At 45.3% G+C, this 21,569-nt stretch overlaps 1 protein-coding gene across 2 annotated transcripts in view; it reads left to right on the top strand.

Moving 5' to 3' along the window:
- The window catches only part of LOC310990925 (tetratricopeptide repeat protein 28-like), a 172,072-nt gene that overhangs the window by 117,462 nt on the left and 33,041 nt on the right, over window positions 1-21,569 (top strand). For both annotated transcript variants that reach the window (XM_083978486.1, XM_083978487.1), the window contains exon 6: window positions 17,314-17,821. In XM_083978486.1, the coding sequence (XP_083834612.1) occupies window positions 17,314-17,821 (508 nt within the window). The remainder of the gene's footprint in view (window positions 1-17,313; window positions 17,822-21,569) is intronic.

Here is a 21,569-nt window from a genome sequence, read left to right as displayed (position 1 = left end):
TGGAGCATTTGGAAGGCTGTCAGAGAGATGAATGACTGCCGTTATATCGACTACTGCTCCGCTTTTCTACCGCCTCCTCTCTCTCTCTCTCTCTCTCTCTCTCTCTCTCTCTCTCTCTCTCTCTCTCTCTCTTTTCCTTAGTGCCCCATGCTCCATTTCTTTTTTCCTCTGCCCTTCCACTTCACCCCAGCTTCCATTCTTTTCTTCTGTTCCACCTTACCCTTACCCACACCTCCTTTTTTCCCTCTCTTCATCTGTTTTTTCTCCTCTTTACCCGTGTTTGTCTTACCCTTTCTCCATTTTACAGTCTCTTAGGCCATGTCATGATATTTTGTGGGAGAGTGGCTTTTAGAAAGAGTACACACAATCCAGTTCTAAAGGCCTCTTTGACATCAGGGGTTTGGATTTTTAAATTGGCTCTACAAAGCTGCGCGCTATGGACTCCCTACTTGAGGCATCAATACAAAAACATCACAAGCTGCTGCTGCTTATGCGACTCTAACAAATCCTTAATCTAAACACTGCAGTGTCTTGTGTAGATTGAACAACTCACAGTTGGGGATTTGAGTAATTTGTCTTGAATATTACACCTTGTCCATCTTTTTTTCTCCCTTGCTGTTCCAATCAATGGCAATACAGGGCGATAGATTAGATAACAAATAAACAGTGACACGGTCACAGGAGACTCCCTCGCTTTCTGATTCCGCTGTTGTGGTGCACTATATGATTATAGATGACAACCAACAGACGTATAGATAGTGCTCATCAGAGGGAGGTGGGGGTTCCAGCAGGCGCGTCTGGGTTCTCCACTGCACCACAGGACACTGAGTACGCCATAGAGATTGTAATCATTAGGAAAATCAAACGTCCGATCATTAATCTTGGCAGAGGGATTTGTTGTCACACGGCGAGAGGGATGAAGACGGAATGTGCCAACTCATCCTCTCTAGATAATGGCTGACGATAAGGGATGGAGCGCGATTGAAGGCGCCAGCCAGAGGAACGTTAGTTCACATGGCTCTGATTGAAATGAATTGCATGTCGGTGTAACTGAAACACTCCAGCCGCCATTTCTTCCCAGTATTTTGGAGTGGTCCCATTGTAGTTCTTGCTTTCTGGAACGCTTGCAATTGGTCCAGAGAGACGCTGGCTAATGTGTTGGCTTTCAACCTGCGTGATTAATTCATTATCTGATCTCATCAATGCGATCCTTATTACAGAGTTGGTGAGTCTTTTTCATTAAAACTCTGATCCTTGCCATCGGGGCGATCTAAGTGTTATTCACTGGCGACCAAAAATGCATCAGAGTCCAGACTTGGGGCAGACCTCCCGGCTAAACCTGGCACTCCCTCCTCCTCCTCCTCCCCTCTGGCCAGGGTCCAGCCCAGCCCTCATCCAGGCTAGCCAGAGAGCCATTTAAAGCTCTGGAACTGCATCCCCTTCTCCAGCCCGATCGATAGTGGAGCTGTCAGCAAGACGAATGGAGGCTTTAGGAAGTCCATTTTAATGAAGGAGACGGAGAAGGAGCAAGGGAAAGAGAGGTACTTGGAAAAAGGGAGGGCCAGTAGAGGTAGTTATGAAGGAAAGGAAGGAAAAGGCAGAGAGAAGAGGGAAGAGAGAGGCGGAAAAGAAATGTGTGTATGTGTTTATTGAACGTGTGTGTAGAATTATGTGTGTACTGTGTAATACTGTCTCCAGCGACAAGGGTTGAGGAGGGGTGGACTGGGTTGATTTAGCTACAGTAAGACCTATTTCTAGCTCAGCAGTGTGAAATGGCTCCTTAGCTACAGTAACTTGTGAAGCACACCCCAACACAGAAACCTATATTAGTGGACTGAGGGGATTTCATCTGGCCGGCACACCAACACCACATCAAGTCCTCTGGCTCATGAATCATGTCAGCAGCTCTGTGGTAAAAAGATATTGTTGTGACAAGGGAGAGCAACAAATCCAAGGCAGCTCCCTCCACAACTGCCCTCAACAGCACACTGGCTTGCATCAAAGGGCTCGTGTGCATTTGCATTTAGAAGATGTCCTGTGAAGCAGACATTTAACTTGGGACTCTGTTTGTTTCCAGCCTGTTTAATAAGCATTCTGAGCGGATACCCTTTGCCTTTTGTCAATATGGAGAAAAGGCTGCATGCTAATTGGTGATTAGGAGCTGAGGGCAGAGGTTAGGCACAGCCAGTATTGTAGACCAACTATGTCCTCTGGGCAATGGCCTGGCCAAACCGCCTTTTTTCACACATTGGAGAAATTACTGGCCCCGGTTAGTCAGTCTGACTTTGGAAATGATTGTTGATTTATGCATTGAGCCAAATGCCTACTCTAGCTGGCCAGATTTTATACCCATAATGCTTAGTGCTCTGATAAAACAAATGACATCCAAATAGATGTCCAAAAGATGATACTGGCGGGCACTCCGATGGCTCACCCATGTAGCCATACTGTAGTCCTTCAGCGCAGCGGCCCTTTGTTGCGTGTCATCCATGTCTCTCTCCCCTGTCTCTCATACTGTCCTATCATAATAAAAGCACTAAAAGCCCCAAAATGTATCTTTAAAAGATGAAACTGGCACAGTGTGTAAAGATGAGTGTTTTAAAAGGACCAACATTTAATCCCTTCTTAGCTTACTGTAGGTAGAGTCCATTATGTTAGCTTTCTCTTGTACATCAAAGAAATATGGATCTTCTTTAAGCAAAAAAACATCTCAATAGTAATTGCTCAAAATCCTGAGATGATGTATCTTTGTGCTGTATGTGTAATTGCTTGGCTTTGTATCTTGACTCCTGCAACCAATATTGACGATCAAAACTCATGATGCAGTATGTCTTGTTCCTCCTCCGCTTCCCCTTGTCCCTGCATTGTGAAGAAGAGCCCCTCCTCCCCCAGTGCTTTCCTTTCCTCAGATCTTTAGGGTGAAGTCAAAGATAGGAACCAGATTAGTCCTCTCACCACTCGCCCATCTGTAAAATAGAGATGAGCTTGTCCTTAGAGATAAGGTGAAATTCAGATGGTGTGTTGGAGCTGCAGACCAGACTGTGTGTGTATGTGTTTGGGGGGATGGTTTCTGTATTACGTCGGAACATGGGGTCTCCCGGGGAGCGAGAGGTCAGCTTAGCTACAAGCGTTTGATGTTTGCATTATATATAGCGGCGGCACACACTGGGATGTTGGAGGCAGCATTTTTGCGGAGTGAGGAAATGGTCTTCTGCAAGACTCCCTGACATCACGCCAAAGATGGGGATTATAGCTCCTCAGTCTGGCTGGGGCTCCAGCCTCCTAACAACTCCTATACACCGAGACTTGCTCTTGTTCTTGTTTCTCACTCTGTCTCCCCCACTCACTCTCATCTTTAGCTTTTGTCCCGAGTTACAGCCCTGTCAGCATTCTTGTCCCTGTGGCACAGTATCCAGACCTTCCCCACTCTCTCTTGGACCGGAGCCCTGCGTCTGTATGAGGAGGTGGAATGTGTCTTTGTGGAAAGCGCTCAGAGAAAGCAATAAAATGGAGAGAAAATACGAGGCCCCAAGTGAGTGAAATGAAAGTACTCCATCTTAGGAGGGGACGGAGGCCTACGGGTTCTGTTTATACTTGACCTTGCAGCACACACAGTATGCACTCTAAATAACAGTCAGGACAGGCCTTTAGCTGGCTACACATCAACCTCGGCAAGAAAAAAATTGCTCTTGAATGTGTTGTCTTAGATAAAAAAGGGACAAAGTAGAATCCAGGTTGTAAAATATTCAGTATAAGGTTCAGAGGTAAAGACTGCGCCGCTGTTTTATTGTAGCCAGCCAGACTCAATTTTGAAAAGTTAGTAGCTATTGCTGGTGCTGTCAGCAGGTTTAATTGCAGCTATTGGTTTTTGCTTGTGGCAAGGTGCGATCATTGGTCATCTCAGGTTGGAAGGACGTGGTTCTTTTATACTGCGCCACACATACACACAGACACACACATACGCTTGCAGGGAAAAAAATTGCACACATACAGCGAAACTGAAGGGAGGTAAATGCTGTTCACTGACTCTGGACAAGGGCGTAGCCTTCGTAGTAAATAAAACTGATGTGTAAATTACTGTAACTGTACTTAACATTATGTTTTCTTGACGGAGACCGAATACATCATAATAAATAATGTATTTTCATATTTGCTATAATAAGTAGTGCACTGTATAATCTTCTCTTTGATTACTGGTCAAATCTAGATTATTATCAGGGGTATGCAGGAAAGAAAATGAAATGTTCTCACGACTCACTGCTGGTCAGAAAGCCTGTTGGAATGAGTGCGTTTTAATGACTGAAGGTGACTCAGATGAAAGCACGGACAATGTGATTAAGTGGATTTTGGCAGCGCTAAGTAAGATAAGATGATGTTTTAGACATTTTATTGAGTAAATCAAACTGAGCAACCAAAGGTGGGGCATCAGAGATAGAATTTTGTGTGTGTGTGTGTGTGTGTGTGTGTGTGTGGGGGGGGGGTTATACTCAGTGGAAATTACACCCTTGACTCCAGAAGTGATTCTTAGTTCTGCAATGTTCCCGCAAAATGGCCATAATTGGTTCACACAGTGTTTTGTATCAGATTTGCTTCTGCAGATTGCATCCAGCTGCTCGTGTGTATTCTGCTATTTGCTTGTGTTGATGAAGAAAGTGCCGGTATGCGCGCGTGTGCGTGCGTGTGTGTATGTGTGTGTGTAATGAGTTGGGCATTTTGTGAATATGTGCATGGGCACGTTTTTTGACTTCATCACCATTCAGAGAGGCTTAGCGTGATTAGAGTAGTGTGATCCTCTGAAGAGTTAATGATGAGAGAAGCAGTAGCTCCACAGAGGCCAATCACACACCAGCCTCTGACAGCATGCAGAGGCTTATCTTGCTCTATGTATTGTGCGTCTGTCTCTCTCTCTCTCTGTCTGTTAATGTGTGTGTGTGTGTGTGTGTGTGCGGCTATGTGTTCCATGCATGGCTTTTAACGCGTGGGAACATATATGATGGGATTTCAGCTATCATTTCTCACATGATAATGTTTGTTATCATCTACCCTGAGCACCATTAGAATATGCATGATTCCTTTGTCTGAATGTTTGACATTTGGGGGTTTATGGACATACAAAGTAGAATCTCTAATCATATAGCTTCATTATGCCAGTGTCAGACATAGATCTTGCGCAGGAGGGGCTTGTGGTACCTTCGGGTCTAGTTCAGGGCTGCACACAGCAAACCGAAGAGGACCAATGGCGGTTTCCTCCTCCCCACACTCCAGGGGACTGACTGACAGGCTTAATGACACTGTCGGGGTTACAGCACGTCTCCAACTCATTTTCCAATGTGATTGAAGTTCGCAGTGGGTAGCTTTTCATCAGTGTTGAGCAGACAAAAGGGACCTTTTCAGTGTTGTCTTTGTATGTGTGTGCAGTTTGTGTGTTTGCGCGCCTGCAGCTCTGAGGAGATGCACAAGAGAAAAATCACTTTATGGCTGTTATCTGGGCTATGTCGGAATCACACGTTCCCAGAGATGATGAGTTTTGTAGGGGCCTGTCTCCAGCGTGCACTACGCCTGTTTATTGCAAACCATATATACACACACACACACACACACACACACACACACACACACACACACTGGTGCACTTGGAGACAGACACTGATGATCAGGGAAGGCTGCACAAACAGGATTTTATGTCTCGGTCAGTGTTTTCATTAAACCAGCTTTTCTTTGTGTAGTGATTGGGATTTACAAGTCATCTTCTGAACAGAAACTAAATTTGAAGAGAACGCCGTCGGAGCGTTAGTGAGCAGACATAAGAGTAACGCAGTGTCCGGGAAGTTTTATGTGAAGTCCAGTCTTATTTAGTCTCCAGTGTACATAGCAGGGCGTCCATTGGCTGTGCAGCTCGGCAGACTCTGGTTACAGTCCACCTCAGTTTGGGCCTGAGCCATCCGTTGCTGCAGATGTGGGATGAGTCATGTAATAGTTGTTGCTGTTGGCTCAGCTGTATTGCTGAACCCCCTCCTCCTTTCTCATTTCCGCCCCCTTCCTCGCTCTCCTTTTCTTAGGTCCTCGACACTAGCCCCGCTCGCCTTTTGTTAAGCAGCAGTTTGGGCAAATGTAATGGCTGTGTATCCTGCTGCATCACTCACAGTGTGATGAGGCCAATCTAAAGGCGCTTTGTGTGAAGCCACACTGTTTTGTTGTTGTTGTTTTTTTTACTTTACCGTCTTGTTCTTGACTGTAGGAAGGAAGAAGGAGAACTCGAGTGTTGCATATGTGTCTGCTTTGAGTCAGCTGACAGTCTTTGGCTCTTGCTCATGATTACAAAGTCCCCCCACCCCCACCCCATTACCCCCCTCCCCCCACCTGGAGCACCTTCTTTTAGCTTCAGCTTGTCCTCAGTGGGGAGAGTGTAGCAGAGCCAAGTGTTCCTCCTACGCTGGCAAATCCCACTTCTTACATTGCGTGACCTCAACACAACAGGCATTCCAGAAAAATCAGGCCTTCAAATTCCAACACAGTCCCTGCAGAGTGTTTGGTAAACATATTCCCCTCTCTGCTCGCTGTCTGGGCCTGCCTCCTCCCTCCCTGAGCAGCCCCCTTTTTTTTTCCCCTTCATGTATCATTGTCCATTAGGATGGATTGCTCCTTCTTCCTCAGAAAGCTTTTGTTTTAAGGAGCGGAGACAGATGTGTGTTTTCGTGGGCACAGGATGTGTTCCAGGGGCCAGAAAGCAGCTCTAAGCAAATGCGCTTTTTCGGTGGGGCTCGGCTGAGATGCCCACTTAATTTGTGGCTGAAGGGCTGTAACAAAAGCCAATCACCCTTCCACTCTGGCTTCTATTCTGCCAGAGGCGAAAGATACAATCAGGGCCCCTGCTAGCAACAATTTACCTTCACTGTCAATCGGAGTCCTGTGGCGGGTGCTCACAGCTGGAGGCACCACTGGCAGGTGGCCCAGCGTCTCCTGGAAAACAGGCCTTAAAAGCAGCAATAACAGCCCCATCGTCCCTTCCTGTCTCATCTGCGCTGCGCCCGACGCAGCAACTTGGCACGCCGTTGACGTTTCATCTGCCATCATCTTTATCTCCCATTCTGCCTGTCTTCCTGGTTGTCGATGGTCCATATTATCCGCAAATGAAAGGTATCAGTGCAGCTCTGCTGTACTGTCCTGGGAAATTTTGGACTTAAGGAAACTAATTAGGCAATTCTGGTTATGATCCTTCTGTCTTTACATGCACAGACACACACACACATTCAAAACAGGGACAGAGCCTCCCCAGGAGGCACATGTGTCTTGGATGGGACATGGAAAGGAATGTTCCTGGGATTTGGTTTCCATCATGCTGCACTAAGGGAGCTTACCATCCTCATGGTCTTAAATCTCTGTCACAGTGGGAGGTTGTGTGTTTTTGAACAAATGTGCGTGCGTGTGTGTGTGTGTGTGTGTGTGTGTGTGTGTGTGTGCGTGTGTGCGTGTGCGTGTGTGTGTGTGTGTGTGTGCATATGTGCATAATGTGTTTATGGATGTGATAATACAGCCCAGCAGTAAGATCCTCCTTTCAGTCTTTATCAGGCGCACCAGTTCTGTCCGCCTGGGGGCTAAAGCGAAAAAGCCAGTGGTGCTGAAAGCATGGGGTTAGTCTGGTGCAGCTTGGAGCAGCCACAGTCTCTGGACCAGTGAGGTGCGGAGGTGCTTTGGAAGGGACAGCCTCTTCTTTTCATCCCACCAAGTGTTGGTGTTGATGCTGTGTTCTGCAGGCTGTCCAGGCCACTGTAGCCACCCTCACCAGGCTTGTAATTACATTTGGGGAATAAAAGCACAGAGGGAGGAAGGGATTTGAATGGTCTGTGTGCTGTGCTTGGGGTAGAACGAGGTGCTTTCCTTCTCTCAGCTGCATGTCATTGTGGATTTATTTGCCCACCACTTCAGAGTATGAATCAGTAGAAGGCATGATTGAGCTGACTATTGGACTTACAGGTATGCGATCGGAGGTTGCTTTGATGCAGGTTGTTTTTTTCTTCTTCGTATACTGTAGATGTTGATTTTTCTTTTGGATTGAATGAAAGAAAATATTCAGCTGCACTTGGCGGGATACAAGTTACATTACATATGACCTACCTTGATTTGCCACTACCTTTAAATTCAGCTTGCAGACCATACAGTATTTGTGAACTTATATTGTTCCCTCACAAAAATCCATCATGTTTTGTTTTATTTTCTGTTGAACGCGCCAGCAAATATTTGTTTATTCACACATCCATCAGACACAGCAATAATAGCATTCATTTGGAGCTGTGTTTGTGGCTACCTGACCAATATAAATCCAAAATTCACTCTCTCTCTCTTTAGATCTGTCATGGTCACCCAATTGCTGAAACATCCTTGGCAGATAGATAGTACACACTGGGTTTATCAGAGCTGTCTTTGTTGACAATGGCTGCCTGCTGCTGCTGGAAAGAGGATCGATGGGGAGAGAATTTGTGAGCCAGAAAACAAAAACAATGACCTAAAAGAGCCTAAAAATCTATCTTTTTCTCCATGTGACCATGTGTGTGTTTCGCACATGGTCAGAAAAACCCATCGACCAGCAGGGCTGGTAAGTGTCTTGAAGGAAGCAGGGTGGTGTGCAGATTTTTACTTCCATCTCTCGTGTAGAGTACAGATGGTTGTGGGTGTCCTCATATTCGCTGCACTCACTAGAGAACAAACGTTTCTAATTCATAATTGAAGCAAAAGAGAGACTTGAACATTATGGCCTGTGGCAGTCGGCGGTTTATTATGTTAACCAGGAGCTATGAAAGCAGCCTCCGCTTCACCTCTGTTTCGCTGGTGTTGACCTGATACTGAGATGAGATGTGTGGGAACAGATCATTATAAAGATGTGCAGTACTATATCACTACTACAGAGATGTACTGTATGCTGACTTCCTGCCCGGGGGGGTTAAACATTTCATATATTTCTTAGACATGAAAAGAGAGAACTGAGGTTACAAAGGTAGATGACTGTCCTCTTGCCTCAGCTCTTTCAACATTGATCTACTTGAGATTCACAGTAATTTTGTGAATCTCGCCTTTTCATATGACAAAAAGAAAAAAACACTTAAAACCAAAGCAATTGAAAGCAGCCATGCATCCTTCTATTTCACAGAAATCTGATGCAGTCTAAACCCATTAGGCATGAGTTACTTGTGGCTACAGATAGATCAGAGGGGAGCAGCACAAAAGCTCTGTCTCCCCTCTCAAAGAGAACCGTGAGGTGCTGAGGGTCTGGACATTTGGTTGTCACTCTTCATTTCTTTCATTGTGTCAGGCTGCTCCAGGCAACAGCTCTGGCTAGCTCATATTGATCTGGGTCCTCAGACCTTAACCTGTGTTCTCTTATCTCTCTCTCCTCTCCTCTCCTCTCCTCTCCTCTCCTCTCCTCTCCTCTCCTCTCCGCCACCTAACAAAAGAAATATGCATGTACCATTGAAAAGGGTTGGACTATGTACTCCTATACGTCAGGCCTGATTTGTCCAGCTGTGTTGGCTGACAGGGACGGTGCCTCCCATCCCTGGGCCTCCAAAACGCCCTTGAATAACCCCCCGCCTCCTGCGTCCTTGGATTGACTGCCCGACTTCCTGCTGAATGCTCTCAGATGCGAGTGGGGGCCTGCAAGCTATGCTATATTTGGCGCTGTGTCCTCAGACGCAGCAGGAAGCCGTAACAACAGCTAATTATCTTTTAATGGATGGACTTTGAAAATGACGTTGTATCATCAGATGTTGCATCTTTTAATTTAACGTTAGAGTCTGCGAGCCCTGTCTCATACTGGACACAAAGATGCAATTCTCTTTGGTCATTTCAGACTGATGCAGTCAGTTTTCCCACACTGACGTCCACCTGAGAATCCCTGGACACGTGGGTCTTAAAACTGAGAGTTGTGAGGCACATTGTTGGCACGTTGGTATCTGAGAGCAGTTGTGTGATTCACCCGACAACAAAACCTTGGTCTGAAGTCAGTGGTGCAGTATTAGCTATTGTTTTAGGCAGCATTATCAAGGGAGTCATATGCGCCTACATATGCAGGTGCAGAACACAGACATACTGTCCACAAGCAGTTTGAGCTGAAAATGCGCATCAGATGTTCAGAGAAGTCAAGTGGAAAATTACAATACTGCCCCCAGAGGGCCGGAGCATTCTTTGCGACATTGTGTTTTGCTTAACATTGCCTTGTGTAGTGTGTGTATCCTCTCCATAAACGAGGCTCTGCAGAGAAGCCTTGTTCAGTGCTACCTGGTGAATCCACAGTGTTTCTCATTCATCACCCTGACTGACTCTTCTACAGTTTCCAACAGTAAAGGTCAAATTTATCTACACTTTTCGTAATTATACATAAAAGATGTGAACATTGTGATTTGTTACATTGTGTCATACTGCAGTGCTGTACGCAGTGCGTTGATACAATATGTAATCAACTTGCTACAAATAGAGGAGAACTCTATGTGGAAGCCATTGAAATAGCAGTGTGATTTTAAAGGGAGATGGGAGATGTCACTCTGATTGGTTTATTAGCTTGGATATGCTAAAAGAGGCGCAAACCATATGAACTGTGCATATTGACCAATTTTTCCACCATTTAAAAGTGCTTAAGCCCAAATACACTTTCACCATCAGTATAAACGATCTTTGTTCTATTTTCATTTTTGCTATGTTTGTGCTGTTTTTTTTGTGTGTGTGATTCCAGCAGGTAGCGTTTTGGATCAGAACAGTCATTTCTGATCACGCTCAGCAGTGTCACTTAAACTGCTCGTGACCACTGTTAGTGTTACTTTGGCAGCATCCCTTTGCTTTGACCCGAGCTTGAGGCTTTGCAAAGTGGCAAACCTTGATGTTTACCTCAAACCTCCCCTGGAATGACTTTCAAACACCACTGTGATTTCCCCTTCTGTCACCACAAGGTCTCTCAAGAATTGATTCCCTGCACTAGCAGGCATCACACAGCTCTGCCCATGGAGATTTGACTTTAGCACAGAAATAAACAGCAGCCCCATGCAGCCCTTCAAGGCTTTGCTCTGATTTAGAGTACATTAAGATTCATTCACTGTGCCCTGCTTCCCCTGTGTGCCACCTCTTCAATTTCCTCTTCAACCAGACTTTAAATTCATGTGTTTATATCAGAAAGCAGGAGGGCTGTTTTTCCATTTGAACAATGCTGACATCCTGTCACAAGGGACAGAGCTGGGGCCGAGGTAGAAGCTGTCGGGGCTGGAAAGGTGGAGCCAAGCTCCGGCTCAGTTACCGTGGTGCCCTCCCTCTTTTTTTTCCTCACTTAACATTAGTGCACTTCTGGAGACCTGGTTTTGTCTAGCGCCGACAGAGAGAGGGAGCTTGAAATATCAAAACCCCACACCACTTGAAGGGAGCAGTCAAATTTTCCACCAACACCAATAGAGACTGTCAGATTCAATTTTACCCTGTGCCTCTTGTGTTTCTTCCTCTCGGCAGGCTGTTTGCCACCAATTCGCACAGAATAGTTTCGAACACACACATGCACATACTGCTCGAGCGTAGACGCCCCAGCGTGAATGCACAAATACATGCTAATGCAAAAAAAAAAAAAACGTGGCCACACACACTCACAGATATAATCCACAGAGCTCTGGGATACATTTGGTTGATTTGTGTATTACTTTGTGTGCCTCTGTGTAAGGATGTGTGAGTGGATATATACTGGGTCTCTGGAGTAACCACAAATGATCCACCATTTGCCTGGCACCAGTGCACAGACTACCCACAGCTCAGACACAGAAAATGTTTTTTTTTTTTTCTTTCTTTTTCACCAGCATTGCCTGCACCGCAGCTTGTCTGTATCATTAGTTCGCTTCATGTGATGCTGCATGCGTGTTTTCTGTGTCTGCGTGCTTGTTTCTGAGCGTACAGTTGTGTGTGGATTTGTGAGTGTGTGACCGTCTGAGCAGCAGACAGCCTGACAGACCGCATAGGAGCCGTCACGAGTGCCCTTACCCGTAGCTTGACCTTTAGTGACAATCAATCCTGTGTGAACGTGTCCTGCGAAGGCTAAAGGAATTATCAAGCTACAGGCCCGCTGGCGTCATTTATCTACAAGTCGGAGGTCGCGCAGGTCGTAGGAAAACAAGTGGCTCCAGTGGTATCTCATCACTGTTAATAGATCAGATTAGCTCTGATGATTGATTAAAGAAATTTGTTAACAGCCAGGTACGCATGGTATCTGAGTTCTTCTGAAAACAAACAAAAACAGCCTTTTCAGGACGGTGCGTGGTGCAGTGGTTAAAGCGGCCGCCCCATGTAGAGGCTACAGTCCTCAACGCAGGCGTCCCCGGTTCGAATCCTGCGTCGGGCGGACCTTTCCTGCATGTCATTCCCCCTCTCTCTGCCTCCCCCTTTCCTATCTATCTCACTATGTGTTGTCAAATAAAGGCAAAAACGGCAAAAAAATATACTTTAAAAAAAAAAACAGCCTTTTCATAAGTAAGCTTTCCAGAATAAGGTACAGTAAGGACACGGCCTGTTTTGCATTGATTTGTGAGTCTGGAAACAACAGAGTTACGCGTTTCATGAATATTATTTCAAAACTTGGAAAGGTAAAAAGAGGGGGCCCCGTAATTTGGCTCCAGACAAACCAAAGTTGAATTCGACTTGGCCTGGCCTGTGCTGCGCTTATCAGCCACAGCGGACTACTGAATCCTTCTGTGTACAGTACGTGTGTATGTGTTTGTGTCTGTGTGTGTGTTCACGTTATGCTCGTGAGTGCGCGTGCGTGTGTGTGTGTGTGTGAGAGGAGAGCAATCAGGCACAGCTGTACCTGCACTCGCTTGGCAGAGCACAGCATTTGCCTGCTCAAAAAACAGAAGGTTTTGATATGGCGGAGAGGCAGTCATTTGGCCGATCTAATGGTGGCTCCCATAGGATCCATATCTGTGTGCAAACACCGAGCCAGAAAAGAGAATGGTGTATACACTCATAAAACCAGCTGAATATTTTATCATATTCATCCCCGCCCCCAGCCTCCGCACACTGACTTCACCAGGGTGCCTCCTCTGCTCCCCCACATATATGCCTTTTTTTTTTTGCACATGAACACGCATCGTCAAGAAACATGCACCTTTTAGAAGGCATCATTCGAGCGAATCTCTTCGCTGGTCTGCTGCGTCTCTGAGTTTATTGCAGTTGAGATGTTTCCTTTTTTGTCAAAATGCATCTCTGCAGGTGAATTCAGATCTAAAGACATTCTCGCCCTGGGGATGTCTCCAGCATTCTCTTCTCTCATCCTTCAAACACAATCCCTCCCGTAGCCTTTTATCTCCCCCTCCTCCCCTCTCTCCCTCCTCATCCTCCTCCTCTGCCCCCCCGCCCCCCCCGCCCCAGCCCAGTTCCCCCCAGTGTGCGGTTCTGTTCCCTGCCAGCCAGCTCCTGTTGCTGCCTGAGCCCAGCTCGTTAAAGGAAACACTGGTGCATGGTCCTCTTCACCTTCCCTCTGCACCGCCTTTTAATTAGACAGCTGTTTGTGTGTGTGCAGTGGAATACATCGATGTGTGTGTGTGTGTGTGTGCATGTGTGTGTTGAGTGTTTGTATGGAGGGCTGGAGTGTTTTCAGTCACATGAGTCATCTTTTTGAAGTGATTGATATCACAGTGGCTTGTTTGTTTCTCTGATGTTCAACCCAGGCGTTAGGTAGCAGCGTACGCTCAGTAAACACTCTGCTGCTTTTGGACACACACATTGTGTTTGATCGGTTTAGGTGTTTTTTTGTGCTAATTCCTCTTGTGTGTCTGTGTTATAAAATAAAAATTATTGAACATCTGCTTTTTTAATAACATATCGAAGGTGTTATATACAGAAATGTGACAATACTGTATGTGTCTTTATTTTTAATCAGGTGTCTGCAATCTCTGCATTCATGCTATAGCAACGTGTTTCCCAAGCTACAAACCTTACGTGTGTATTAGTACAGTGGCAGACAGGGTTGTCCCCACGGTTGTAATAGAATCAAACCTGTTGTTCATCCCCTCTTGTCAGGAGGGGGGTGACTCCTCTCTCCTCTTCTATATAATCCCATTAACAGCACTTCGCTGAAGTAGTGGCTGCCCTGCAGGACATGCAGTTTGGACAGAGGGCAAACTGTTGGCTCTTTAACACCTCACACGTTCTAGCCTCTCTCTGTCTCTCTCTCTCACACACACTCACTCACTCACACGCACCTGTTCAGTATTGCTCTCTCTCTCACAACCCGAGTAATTTCATCAAAAAATACAGGGTATTTAATTTTTCTTGAACAATTCCCTAACATGAAATTATATCTTTCTGAAATCTACTTACTCCTACTAAAATTAGGTTGTAAACACGCCCATATCTTTGTTTGCCTATTCTGTTAATAGTGGTTGTCTTCTCTAAGAGGCCTGGCTGGCCATAATCCCGCTGGTTATATCTCCATGACAACCATACTTGTCCCCATAGGCTCTGAGTTGATGATAGCCTTGATTGTTTGGAGTATATCAGAGCTTATGGGTCCAAAGTGAAATAAGAAGGATTTTCAAAGGCATATTCACACAGCTGCGAGGCGAGACATAACCACATAGCTCAACACAGCGGTGAAGTGGTGGGCAGCACGCTGTTGTTCAAGGGAATGAAATAAAACACACACCAGGGGCTCAGAGTCACAATACGCACACAGCACCAGGCCCAGCCATCAAGAGCGGCTCTGCTGCATGACATAAGGGGCTAATTATGCTAAGTACAATACATTACCTCTAGCATGTGCTATGAAAGCAGCCATTTCTCTAATGTGCTGCAGAATATAAACATACTTAGTGGAGGAGGCTGATAGAGGAGAATCGGCAAGAAACCCGAAACCACCGTCCTTGTCAGAGGAATGAAATGGAATAATGTTGTTTGAGCCAAGCATTTCTGATTAACATGTCATCTCAGCCCTCCCCTGCTGCCTCCCTCATCCTTTTCTCCCCTTTCTTAGACAGAACCAGTTTACCTTTCATTAGGAGGCCCTTGGTGTAAAATGTGTTTGCTGATTAGAGCCAGCAGTTTATCAACAGTTTATAAAGGATGGTGTTAGGATTAATCAAATCAGCACACATCCGGTGAAGGGCTGGACTCTGTAAACACAATCAGATCTGACTCTGCAGACGGGATGAGTGAAGTAGGGAGGGGGGGAGGAGGAAGAACAGCGAGGGAGGATAGATAAGTGCAGAAAAGAAATGGAATCAAATTAGAATGAAGTCAATTTGGCAGAAATTATGTATTTCGGGCAATTATTTCTCTCCCAGACAGAATGTTATTTCGCGATACTGCGGGGGAGTCAAAATGAGCAGTGGTGAGAGAGGGGCTGCAGTCAGAAGTGGGAGAGATATGGTCCCAGTGTCTGTCCCTGAGCCAAACACAGTGCATCCTCCATAACTGGCAAGCCTGGCTCCTCATTATCTACCTATCTGGGCTTCCATCTGAGGAGAAAATGCAGCGTTGCAGTCTCACTTTAGAGGGACACTGATCACAAGAGCAACTCATCTCAGCTGGAGAAAGATTGCGCTCTCCCTTTTCGCTTTCTCCCCCCCCCCCACACGTCTCCCACCGCACCCCGTTGAAGACAGACAGGGATGAGGAATCCTCTCTGTTTTCTGCTCAGAAAAGTGGAAGTTTGAGTCAGGGAGATGGAGCAAAGCTTCAAAAGGCACATGTAATTGAGCAGCCCTAGATAGGCTATCTGGGAACATGAAACAGCAACAGTTGTGACGGAGGGTAATTGCCTCCCTGGGCCCGTATAATGCCTTGTCGAGTCTTTAAACTTGAGCAAATTGCTGGAAGTCCTTATGTCAGCAGGTAATTGGTTCCAGGCATCAGCAGCTATGTGAAATGAAGGAAAGATAGGTTGGTTGAGGTGTATGTGTGTGCATTTAGAAAAAGAATGTATGAAAGATTCAAAGAAAAGTGTTTGTCTTTAAAAGTGTCTGTGGAAGCGCTCTGTTGTATTGATTTTTTTTCTCCCTCAACAACGTGCTTTGCTTTTCATTTATTCAGAGGGCTCGATACTTTCATTATGTGGCGCTAGAGCAAAGTAAAAATATCTCCCCACTGCGGGTGCATTTCTTCAAATTACATCTTGATGTATTTGTGGAATAATATCTATGTAAATTTCCAGACGGCGCGGCTCTGAAACTGAATGCAGGTGTCAGCGGCCAGTTTTGTAACATATGGATATGAAAAGTATTGTCATGAATACCTTACAGCAGAAACTACATGGGCTAGCTCATCCATTCGCTGTAACTGACTGTCTTTAGACTTGACCCCTAAGACGACCCAGGTCATCCCTGCTGCTGAGGCCCCAAGCTACACAAGATGGGCAGCGCTGCGGCCTTCACTGTCCGTCCTCTCTTCTGGCCTTCATCCCAGCCCTCCCCTCCTTGCTGGAGGATGCAGAGTGGGACCTCAGGAAGGAGATGCTTTATTAGCTGGGCCCTGCATGATTAATTGAACATCTGTTCACACAAAGACAGCTGACCCCAATTCCCAGCTGTTTACCCTCTGTATAAACAGTTAATAAGCCTGCAGTGAATGTGTCACATAGGAGGTCGTGACTGCATTTTGTGAAACCTCTCCATTTCACTGCTCAACCTCTTCCTTCTGCAGTTTGAGACATTGCGCTGTGTAGTTTTTTATTTTCACAGGTGGAGACCGCTTGAGAATATGGAAGGCAGCGTAGATGAGAATACACCGAATATTGTTCTCTATGTTTTTAGCTGGAGGGATCTTGCCTGCAGTCAGTCAGTCAGTCAGTCAGTCAGTCAGTTTGTAGCCCCCCCACAGTTCTGGTGAGAAGCTCAAAAAGCCCTTCTCCTCCCCCTCCTGATTAGCGGTGTCTTTGTTCTGTTGGTGGTGGCACGCCATGGAGTGTGATTGCAGTGGGCAAACTGACGGCTTTAAAGCAAGCCTGCTGCTGCGCTGATCTGCATCACACATTACCCCCTCCTTACTCAGCAAAGACAGAATCAAATCAAGTTTTTTTTGTTGGGTCTCTGAGCCGTAAGCTTCCTAAGAGATTTGGGAACTTTTTTTTTTTTTTTTTTTTTTTTTAACTTTTTTTTCTTCCCACTTCCTTTACAGTACTTCTGGATGGAGGGGTGTTTAAGTGTGGGTGGGGAACATGATGCAAAGGCAACAGAATTACTCACTGTAGACAGAATGTGGGTTTAATTAATGGGACAATTTGAGATTTTTTTTCAATCATATTACCTTGCTGACTTCTCACGTTGCTGTCTGTGTTTCTCTCTGTCTCTCCATTCACAGGCTGCGTCAATGGCACTAAGCAGCTTGGGCCATGTATATACAGCCATAGGTGACTATCCAAACGCCCTGGCCAGCCACAAGCAGTGTGTCCTGCTAGCCAAGCAGTCCAAGGATCAGCTGTCTGAGGCTCGCGAGCTGGGAAACATGGGGGCCGTCTACATCGCCATGGGAGACTTTGACAATGCTGTGCAGTGCCACGAGCAGCACCTGGGGATCGCCAAGGCTCTGGAAAATAAGCGAGAGGAGGCCCGGGCCTATAGCAACCTGGGCAGCGCCTACCACTACCACCGTAACTTTGACAAGGCCATGTCTTACCACACTCACGTGCTGGAGCTCGCCCAAGAGCTGGAGGAAAAGTCCATCGAGATGAGAGCCTACGCGGGACTGGGTCACGCCGCGCGCTGTATGCAGGACTTGGAGAGGGCCAAGCAGTACCACGAACAGCAGCTGGCCATCGCCGAGGGTCTGAAGGACAGGGCGGCAGAGGGAAGGGCCTCCTCCAATCTGGGTATGTATTCAAAAGAAAAAAGACAACCTCCTCCATATGTCTGCTTTATGTGGTCTCCATGGTAACATTTCTAAGAATAATCAATATCCCCAATCTGAGGAAATGACTACTGAGGTTTGTGTTCAGTGTATTTGCCTTTCAGACCTGTCTTGAGAACACAAGTCTAAATCAAAGAAGTCCAGTTTAAGTTATACATTTATAAGATACCAAGATATTGAATGGTGGTTTATGTTGCTATGACACTGGATTTTACGGCTCTGAAAGGTCAATAATTTTATTATCTGGCTAAAATGACAGAGGTTAGCATCTTTAGCCACCGTAAAATGTTAAGACAGGTTCTACTTTTTTTTTCTTTTTTTTCTTTTTTACAAACACCCCCTGCCTTTGTTTTGCCGGAGGCTTCTATTGTTGGTGTGGACATGACCTTGGTCTGCTAGTTGAACACTATCAGTCCATTCTGTCTCTGTTTCAGTGTGAGCATTGATCATTGGAGTGAATCTCACAGGGACACACACTGGTTGATTTTCGTTATTTATACTCTCCACACAAGTAATTAATGAGATCAGCCAAAATAGTGCAATCTCTCCTACACGGACCTGACTGAAATCCACTCATAGCATGTACAGTATGTAATGAATGTAGCTCGTGTTTTCTGTTCAGACTCCTCTCTGACCTTTGTAGTCGAGGACAATGCGAAGGTTAGTGTCCAGCAGCAGCACATACACTATGATAAATCTTCGTCTTCGCACATCCTCAGAGATAAGGAAACACCTGGCAGCTAGATAATACAACATCTTGCATACTGGATGTAGGCGATCTCATTGTTTGTTTCAAAGTGTTTTTTAGCTACATTGGATTTAGCTGCAATAAGACAGCACTGGGGAAATTGGATGAAACAATGAGACTGAATATTACGATTCAGCAACAGTGCTTTCTGTGTGTTCTTGGGTTGATTATTCTGCAAATGCAGTCCTGCTTAACCTCTCATTGTTTTGGGGATACAGTATAAGAGCTTCCACTTCATTGTAGTGTTTCCACTCTGCTGCTGCTGCTGCTGCTGCTGGCTGCATTATTTCCTGTGTCCTTGTTTTTAAATGAGGTGTTTACTTATTGTTTTCATAGATATTTATGGTTAGGAAGACCTGAGTGTTTTCTTACTTTCAGGCAGAGGCCAGCAGTATATTACTCTATTATCACGACTTTATGTTAAGTTGTTTTTAGATACAGTAGTTAGGGTTTGCATAATGTCCTGCGGTGAAGAGTGCCCAGTAGATTATGCAAACATAAAATAGTGGAGTGCAGGGCTTCTGCATGGGACCCAGAGAAGAGAAAAGGCGTATGTCATAGCCAGCAGTCATTCTGGATCCCAGTAAGGTATCTACAGTGATGGAACGTCAGCATATAACGCTCACAGTCAGAGTGTAAATAAACCCCCAGAAAAATGTATAATTTTTCACGGGAAACGTCTCCACATTAATCTGCTCAGCTCTCACCTTCACACCGGCTTGGACTTAATAAGATCTTGAGATGAAAAGTGGTGTGAAGATAAATAAAAGAAGATGGGAATGGGCAAAATTAAATATACAACCAGATCTCTTGATTGAAACTTAAAAAGTAATTATTACAGCCAACCCCTGCTCAAAATTAAATTAATACAAATATAACCTTGTGGAGTCTAATATAATACTCCCGTGCAGTTTGTGCTAATATAATGGTAAAAGCAACCTTGGGAATAAAAGGTGTCCCAGTATATTCAAGACCCCGTGAGATATATGGTGTGACCAATTCTCCTGTATTTAGTCCAGCAGTTACAGCCTCCGCTGGATGACTTATGACAGCCATCAAGATGGCAGTAAAGCTGACTCTAATGGACAACTAAGAGGCATAATAGCTCCTCCCAGATGAATTATTCTTTAACCTGATGAGTAAACGTGTGCAGGCAGAGAGTGGGGTTAATCAGCCAAACATAAATTGAAGTCGTCCTTTGACCGGACTAATGGTCCTGTGTTGCTCTCAGCTCCAACACACACCTGATTTTTAGAAGTGCAGTTGGCAACTGGTCGTCATAAATTAGGGAGCAGATTTTATGATGCTACAGTACATGAGAGCTTTATGTCGAGTGGTCACTACGCTCCGTGTTAGGCGGCAAATTTATTTCTATCAGTGGTATGAATGTCATTATGGCGGCTCGAGAGCTCGTGGCCATTATTAGTTTCAATATTACAGTTTTCCCATCCATGACAGGGTAATGATAGCATAGCTGGTGCAATGTCAGAGACCTCCAGCTGGTGACGGAGGAGAAACTCAATGAGTGGGTGGTAACTATGAAGCCTGTTGCTTCATGGAGACGGTCTGGACAAGCTGGTCCATCATGTGGATGCAGTAACTCTCGACATCCAGGCAGGGGGGGCTCAACGCTGCCTGCACTGATGATGATACTTCTTGTCTGTTTTCTTTCTCCCTCCTCTTCCCTCACTTTTTGATGCCACCCTCTCTCTCACTTTCTTCATCTACTCCCCTCACCCCTACTGATTGTAATCTGCAGCTGTCAAGCTCCCAGTAATTGAAACTGACTTGATGAATCGCTTAATTACCTTTAATAGCTGATTCAAGAGGAGCTGAATAATGAAGATAACAGAGAATGAAGTGGAGGTTGTGAAGCATCAGTCTGTAATTGCCCCATTGTTGTTGTTGTTGTTGTTGTTGTTGTTGTTTTTTGTTTGCGGCAGTGGGGTGCGCGTTGTTATTCCGTCATCAACACCCGCAAGGATGACTAGCACAAGAAGATACGGGCTAAAACTAACAGGATGTTGTTACAGACTTCAAAAAATGCTGCCTTTATGCCGCGCACAAAGAGGGGAAGAATGATCGAGTGAAGATTAACGAGCAGTGATAAAAGCAAAAAAAAAAAAAAAACACTGGGCGAGAGATGGGAAGAAGAAGTTGCAGAAACAGGAAAAAGAACAAACTTTTATTATGCCCTCTCAGCTTGTTGTTAATGTTGCGTGTAGTGTGGGTGGAGCAGCAGCTGACATGGCTGTGAGGTACAGTTGTATAGAGATCACCCTGCTTTAATATCTAACCATGATGCCCAGCGGTACCAGCAGCCCTGGCACAGCACACTCTGACCTATAAAGGATATGAAAATGTTGCTTTCCATCCCCATTTATTATTCATTAATTGGCTAACTTACCCCCTAGTCAGCAATATTTAATATCTGGGAGAGGACTGAAGCAGTAGGTTCCCATGTAGTTCACATTTCTGGTATTCATGAAACAGAATCTAAATTGTATTATTTTCCCCCTGCATTTCACTTCAAAGAGACTTTAAATAAGTTTGTTTGGAAGCATTTGTGTTTCATCCTTTTTAGTCTTCCTTGTGCTGGCGTTTTGCTCGGCTCACACCTCCTCATTTTGACCATGTGTCTCAAAGAAGTCACTCGAATTGTCGGCTCCATCAGTTGTAAACGCTGGAGGTAGGAGTCCTAATTAAGCTTTTCTTTTTTCCCTCCTCTCCTCTTTTTATCCCGCGTCCCCAGGGAAGGCTTTCTTGCTGATGTTCACAGGAATAAAGCAACAGAAAGAGGAAAACAACAGGAAGAAGAATTCACAAAACAACACAGAATCAAGACAATGTGCAGTGCGATGCTCTGTTTTCCCATCTCGTCACTGGTCTTTAAAAAAAAAAAAAAAACGGGTCATAGCTTCTGCGTTGAATTAGTTTCACTCCTTTTATGATAAAACACTTT

The sequence above is a fragment of the Trachurus trachurus genome (genome assembly GCF_905171665.1).
Source record: "Trachurus trachurus genome assembly, chromosome: 9".
Taxonomy (NCBI): domain Eukaryota; kingdom Metazoa; phylum Chordata; class Actinopteri; order Carangiformes; family Carangidae; genus Trachurus; species Trachurus trachurus.
The sequence above is the reverse complement of the archived record's forward strand: the minus strand, read 5'-3'. Positions and strand labels throughout refer to the sequence as shown.